The sequence below is a fragment of the Littorina saxatilis genome, linkage group LG9 (assembly GCF_037325665.1).
Source record: "Littorina saxatilis isolate snail1 linkage group LG9, US_GU_Lsax_2.0, whole genome shotgun sequence".
Taxonomy (NCBI): domain Eukaryota; kingdom Metazoa; phylum Mollusca; class Gastropoda; order Littorinimorpha; family Littorinidae; genus Littorina; species Littorina saxatilis.
Window position 1 is genome coordinate 48040311 of NC_090253.1, and position 7500 is coordinate 48047810.

The 7500-nt window shown below is 40.1% G+C and overlaps 1 protein-coding gene across 1 annotated transcript in view; it reads right to left on the reverse strand.

The window, feature by feature from the left end:
* The window catches only part of LOC138977237 (uncharacterized), a 57627-nt gene that overhangs the window by 10581 nt on the left and 39546 nt on the right, over positions 1–7500 (reverse strand). Inside the window, exons 10-13 of the mRNA XM_070350143.1 lie at positions 4673–4780; positions 3705–3863; positions 2267–2402; positions 923–1045 (exon numbers count right to left, since the gene is read on the reverse strand). Coding sequence (XP_070206244.1) covers positions 923–1045; positions 2267–2402; positions 3705–3863; positions 4673–4780 — 526 coding nt within the window. The remainder of the gene's footprint in view (positions 1–922; positions 1046–2266; positions 2403–3704; positions 3864–4672; positions 4781–7500) is intronic.

Genomic DNA, 7500 nt, shown 5'->3' on the forward strand with positions numbered 1-7500 from the left:
CGGCTTTTTTATATTTATTTTATTTTTATTTTTTTGTAAAATTTAATCGATTTTAAAGGAGGTTACTTCCCTTAGTCTCGGTATGGTTCGCAAAATATGCCAACCGTTTTTAGTTTTTTTTTAGAAATAAAAAAAAAGTGTTGGGGTCGGAGGGAATACAGTAGGGTCGGTCGGGTTACCCTAAACCAACATATATTTTTATTTGGCCTTAAATAAGTCATCATCATCATCGTCGTCGTCGTCATTATCATGAATAACAACATTATTGACAGCTCAAACAGAGTTGTCCCCCTTGCTCCTTGAGGGTAAGGTGGATATTGATACAATATATAGTCCTGAATTCGGATTGCGAGCTGTAACACTGTACAACACTTCTGCCTGTTGTTTATTTACATGCGCGTGTCTACAATGATTTATCTTCCCGCCCGGACACTACTGTCCACGAGGTATGATCCAAACAAAATGATCAAACCGCGATTATACAAGTCTCAGGCTTCTGATTTATTTATTTATTTATTAAGGAGATTTCTATAGCGCATAACTAAAAGCACTATGCGCTCTACAATATCACTAGGTATAAGCACACGCAAACATACTCTGATTAAATAGAACTTAGCCTAACAAGACAATACTAAGAACACTAAACATTTGAGTTCATAAAACAATAGAGAATTAAATTAAATACTGGACAAACGATTAAAATAAGCTTAAGGCCTACACCTACTGATCATAACAAGTGATGTATCATTTGAAAGGCCAAACAGTTAACTGGTATATTTCTAAGGGGTGACGTCATTAGGCTGCTACGTCATAAAGGATGAGGTTTATAAAATACGTCACTGTTGGGTTGTGCTTCAAAACGGGGTCTTTTGTCAATTAAGCACCATTTCAAGTACCAAACAAGAAGAAAACAAAACGTTACCATTTTATCACCACACGTTGTTCCCGTTGCCGCTGAGTATCGACGGCATGATGTGGTGGGAGGCACTGAGCACCACAAGTTGGTGCACACCGCACTCGTGTTCGCCTTCAGTGCAGTCACACCCTGAGAGAGACATAGAGAGAGAGACATAGAGAGAGAGAGAGAGAGAGAGAGAGAGAGAGAGGGAGAGAGAGAGAGAGAATGATAGAGATACATAGAGAGAGAGAGAGAGAGAGAGAGAGAGAGAGAGAGAGAGAGAGAGAGAGAGAGAGAGAGAGAGAGCAAGAAAAACAAGTCGCGTAAGGCGAAATTACTACATTTAGTCAAGCTGTGGAACTCACAGAATGAAACTGAACGTAGTCCGCCGCTAGTGCAAAAGGCAGTGAAAGTGACGAGCCTGTTTGGCGCGGTAACGGTTGCGCTGTGCTTTATAGCACGCTTTACTGTACCTCTCTTCGTTTTAACCTTCTGACCGTGTTTTTAATCCAAACATATCATATCTATATGTTTTTGAAATCAGGAACCGACAAGGAATAAGATGAAAGTGTTTTTGAATTGATTTCGAAAATTTAATTTTGATCATAATTTTTATATTTTTAATTTTTAAAGCTTGTTTTTAATCCAAATATAATATATTTATATGTTTTTGGAATTAGAAAATGGCAAAGAATAAGATGAACGTAAATTTGGATCGTTTTATAAAAATTTTTTTTTTTACTATTTTCCGATTTTTAATGATCAAAGTCATTAATTAATTTTAAAGCCACCAAGCTGAAATGCAATACCGAAGTACGGCCTTTGTCGAAGATTGCTTGGCCAAAATTTCAATCAATGTTATTGAAAAATTAGGGTGTGACAGTGCCGCCTCAACTTTTACAAAAAGCCGGATATGACGTCATCAAAGACATTTATAAAAACAAATGAAAAAAACGTATGGGGATATCATACCCAGGAACTCTCATGTCAAATTTCATAAAGATCGGTCCAGTAGTTTGGCCTGAATCGTTCTACACGCACGCACACACACACACACACACACACAAACATACACACACATACACCACGACCCTCGTCTCGATTCCCCCCTCGATGTTAAAACATTTAGTCATAACTTGACTAAATGTAAAAAGAGAGAGAGAGAGAGAGAGAGAGAGAGAGAGAGAGAGAAAGAGAGCAAGAAAAAAGAGAGAGATAGAGATACAGAGAGAGAGACATAGACAGATACACAGAGAGAGAGACAAATAGACAGAGACATGTGATTTGAGTGGAAGGACCCATATGTAGGATACATTTGTGCAGCTGTTATAAGTGACAGGTACATGAAAAGTCTAGTGTTGTTCTTACCCAGCAAAGATAAGAGTCCGGTCCAAAGATCTGACGACACTGATCATTGACGTCATATATTTGTCCTGGCATTTGTGACGTCACATCCGGTATGCCATCCACCACAAGTTGGTTGTACAGGCATGTTCTACCGTTTCTGAAGCATAAATACAGGTACATTATACACAATTAGAAGGAGAAAAATAAAACATTGAGAGGATACTTCCACACACACACACACACACACACACAAAGACACACACACACACACACACACACACACACACACACAATCAATCAATCAAACGCTCGCCCGCACATGCACGCACGCACGCTCATGTACGCACGTACGCACGCACACACACGAACACACACACACACACACACACACACACACACACACACACATACACACGCGCTATCCTACAATAATATAACTCATTAAATGTTACGACTAAAACAAGAAAGAGGACCGATAGGGGAAGGGATTCTAATATTGACCGGCTCCTAATATGAACTACCTCCAGTTCGGACAAAACGGTGCAAGAGCGCTCAGAAATAATATTCCATACGCCACATTTGCCACATGTACACTCTCTGGATTACTTGTACATGTCAAAACACAAACATGTTAGACTGTTTTACTTCAGCACGGATCGTTGTGTGTTACTCATTGTGCTGGCGAAAAGGTGTTATCTCAGAGAGGCAAACGCGAATGAACTACAATTTGGGTTATGATACTAATTATATGCATCAGAGTGTTTGGAGCACTTGTCTGAAACACTTGAGATAATTATACCTTTCGATTACAGATTATATTTTCTGCAAAAAAGTATGTTTTTATATATCATTAAAACAAAAATTAAAAGTCTGCTGGGTCGACATAACAACCAACCACTGTATACACTATGTTTAGAAATAACTTTGGCGGGTTTTGTATTGGGTGTGAAAGAGTAGCTCCTCTTCAAATTAGAGGGTCAAGCTCACACACGCAGCTGGTCAGTGCAAACACGCACTCAAAGCGTCGCAATGAATTAAGAGCTCCGATGTGCATGCTAGGCATAGCTGGCTTTGACTGACTGTTCCGTGCGAACAAAATACCTATGTTTGCGAAGGTCGGGGTAACAACCAGGAACATGCCCATAATGGTTTAACCGTGAGGGCGATAAACAACATTTATCATCGAAAATTTGTTCATGGAAACAAACGCAGTTTGGAAAAAGACACACTCTGTAAATAGCTTCATTGGTTTGCACCGGTTGTGAACAATTGAATAATCTTAGTGAGGCAAACCTTCTATGTACACGTGCTCACATTTTGCAGATACATCCCTCGCTAGTGATTGGCCTATAACATGGACATTTTGACATACTAAAAGTAAGAATATTCACTCTTTCACAAGCCATACAAATCCAAGTCATTTCCGAACATCATCTATTGGCAAAAGGGATGTACATACTCGGACTGGACCTGCTGAGTAACGAAGTTGCTAAAGTATTGAGCACTGCATGCAGAGAAGACCCAAGCGTTGACGTTGGATGTATCGGAGGTAGAGGCCATGACGTAATGATCGGAGGAATCACACACGTTCTCTTCTCCGTCGTGAGGAGAAGACAGGCTGCAATGAAGAATTGGAGAAATGTTGATAGCTTAATTCTTCATCTTCTTCGTTCATGGGCTGAAAGTCCCACTGTTCACTCATGTTTTGTTCACGAGTGGGTGTTTGCGTGTATGACCATTTATAAACTGCCATTCAGACAGCCGTACGTCGCTTTCGGGGGAGAAAATAATTGATCGGAAAATATATATATATATAAATCACCAGACGCAAGATACCAGAGACAAATGTCACATCTTTGCATGTGGCGGTTTCATGAGCACATCATTATTAGAACAGTAATGCAAAGTAACAAGTAAAACAACAGCAAACACAATATGAAACAGAGAGGGAACGATCAAACCGAAACGCAAAGGAACATGACTTATCAAGAAAAGAACATAGGGAGACACGGGTTTTGACCATGATTACCGTCACTTGAAAAAGATAGATAGGTATGTAGGTCGATATTCAGAGAGCGCTGCAGGAGTAACACAGAAAGACACAGACGAATGCAGCCAGACATGTTGTTGTCTATGAATTGTTTTAATGCTTGTATGTTATGTCTTACGAGAAAACTTTTTATATGTAAAATGTTAAATTTTAATGTCTAATGTAAAGCGCCATGAGACTGCCACTTGGCGGTGAACAGCGCTATAAAAGAATGTTTTTGTTATTATTATTATTATTAAGTATAGCCTGACAGACATGACATGTGCAGAAATACGATGGGCAACACAATCATCCACACTTGCAGACCGAAAGACACTTGAGACAGACATGTAGATGTCTGTAGGTCGACCGACAGAGAGCGCGGTAGGCATATATACCTATGTCCCAGTTCATGTGCAGCAGTGAAGATGCACTGAAACCCTCCTAGGTCCTCAACGATAGAAGTCTGGTTGCCATCTTGTTTGCATACCCCCGAAAGACCCGCTCTACCTGTAAAATATCAGGTTTGACACCACTGTAAAGATACATGCATACCTGTCCACACGTACGTGTGTTAGTGTGTGTGTGTGTGTGTGTGTGTGTGTGTGTGTGTGTGTGTGCGTGTGTGTGTTAGTGTGTGTGTGTATGTGTGTGTTCTGTATGTGTGTGTGTATGTGTGTGTTCTGTATGTGTGTGTGTATGTGTGTGTATGCACGTGCGTCTGTGTGTGTGTGTGTGTGTGTGTGTGTGTGTGTGTGTGTGTGTTGGGGGGGGGTCGTTCCATACATGCATTTTTACATTTAGTCAAGTTATGACTAAATGTTTTAACATCGAGGGGGGAATCGAGACGAGGGTCGTGGTGTATGTGTGTGTGTATGTGTGTGTGTGTGTGCGTGCGTGTAGAGCGATTCAGACCAAACTACTGGACCGATCTTTATGAAATTTTACATGAAAGTTTCTGGGTATGATATCCCCATACGTTTGTTTCATTCTTTTTGATAAATGTCTTTGGTGACGTCATATCCGGCTTTTAGTGAAAGTTGAGGCGGCACTGTCGCGCCCTCATTTTTTAACCAAATTGGTTGAAATTTTGATCAAGTATTGTTCGACGAAGCCCGGACTTCGGTATTGCATTTCAGCGTGGTGGCTTAAAAATTAATTAATGACTTTGGTCATTAAAAACTTGAAAATTATAAAAAAAATATTTCTTTTATAAAACGATCCAAATTTACGTTCATCTTATTTGCCATCATTTGCTGATTCAAAAAACATTTAAATATGTTATATATGGATTAAAAACAAGCTCTGAAAATTAAATATATAAAAATTATTATCAAAATTAAATTTTTGAAATCAAATTAAAAACACTTTCATCTTATTCCTTGTCGGTTCCTGATTCCAAACACATATATATATATGATATGTTTGGATTAAAAACACGCTCAGAAAGTTAAAACGAAGAGAGGTACAGAAAAGCGTGCTATCGTTCTCAGCGCAACTACTACCCCGCTCTTCTTGTCAATTTCACTGCCTTTGCCATGAGCGGTGGACTGACGATGCTACGAGTATACGGTCTTGCTGCGTTGCATTGCGTTCAGTTTCATCAGAGACTATAGAGTATACAGAGACGCTTCATCCTTCTTTGCGCTGCGGTGCGAAAGTGAGACCGGCCAGCCCAGCGCGGGAAAAGAGCCACTCCCTGCCGCACAAGGAAGTTCGCGTGTAGCGGCTGCTGTCGGCTGTGTTTATATCACGTTTGTATTAACATACTGTCTGTTCTGTCCGGCTGACAGTGCTGCAAAAAGTAACTGAACGAAAAAATATGTTTGTTTGTGAACATCCTTTTTAAATGACCATAAAAACACCGCAGAAAATGGTGTAGATTAAAATTAAATCAAATTTACTTAGGCGGCAATACCCGCTGCATCGCTGTAGTTATGCAAACATGATTCAAGTCAGTGTCTTTTCACGAACTAACCGTCGTTATTTTTGTGTGTTTTAGTCAAATACAAATACATACTGTATACATGGTCACTTAAGCCTGAGAAAATATGTCAGGAATAAATCGTTAACGAAATAGTTCCCGGTCAAATCGGTAACTAAGGCATTTAGTCAACTTGGCGTCGTCCCAGCACCTCTAAAGTGAAATGGGTAGTCAATTGCACGGTGCTAAGAAATTATCATGTAAGGAAAACTGTAAAATACAGCAACTTAAACAACATTATTGTGACCTAGCTGACTTTAATTAAAGAATCTTGATCGATCGATGATTGTCTTATTTCTTATCGGTTGCTTCTTTCTTGTTCAGAAAGCTCTCTCTCTCTCTCTCTCTCTCTCTCTCTCTCTCTCTCTCTCTCTCTCTCTCTCTCTCTCTCTCTCTCTCTCTCTCTCTCTTTTTTTTCCCCCTAGTCATAGTTATAGTAAAATAGTTTAGTCTCTCTTTAGGGCGAGGGCCAGATGCAAAAAAGCATATCTATGCTAAATTCTTGTTACCCTCGAAAAATAAAGATTTGTCATTGTCATTGTCTCTCTCTCTCTCTCTCTCTCTCTCTCTCTCTCTCTCTCTCTCTCTCTCTCTCTCTCTCTCTCTCTCTCTCTCTCTCTCTCTCTCTCTCTCTCTCTCTCTCTCTCTCTCTCTCTCTCTGAGTCAGTTACACACACACACACACACACTGTCACACACACACACACACATGCACGCACGCACACACACACACACACGCACACACACACACACACACACACACACACACACACACACACACACACACACACACACACACATGAGATGAATTAACGAGGTACGGACCGACTGGATGACACTTTGAACAGCATCGTCACAAGTATTCTAGTTTGAGAAGTTTTCGACTTTTGCGCTTGGACGAAGAATCTATAGAATCAATTGTTCAGTTGTCCTTCAAAACAAAATTAAGCCTGATGTTAATTAAACAACTGCGCAATCACATTGTTGAGCTTGTGTACAGTGTGTGTTTTCTCTGTTCTGGTAGAATACACGCAGTTCGACGCTACACTTTTTACTGATTTTCCGACATTTAACGAGAGAAAAAAAACAAAAAAACAATCCTCACTTGCTCTCTTCCTCGGAAAATTTGAACATCCTGAAGCCTTTGGCATGTGAGTTTGAGCAATTGATGGCCAAAGACCATGCCCCGCTGTGTTTTCTTTTTGGTGCGGCCATGGTTGTGCTGCACGATATCGCTACTGC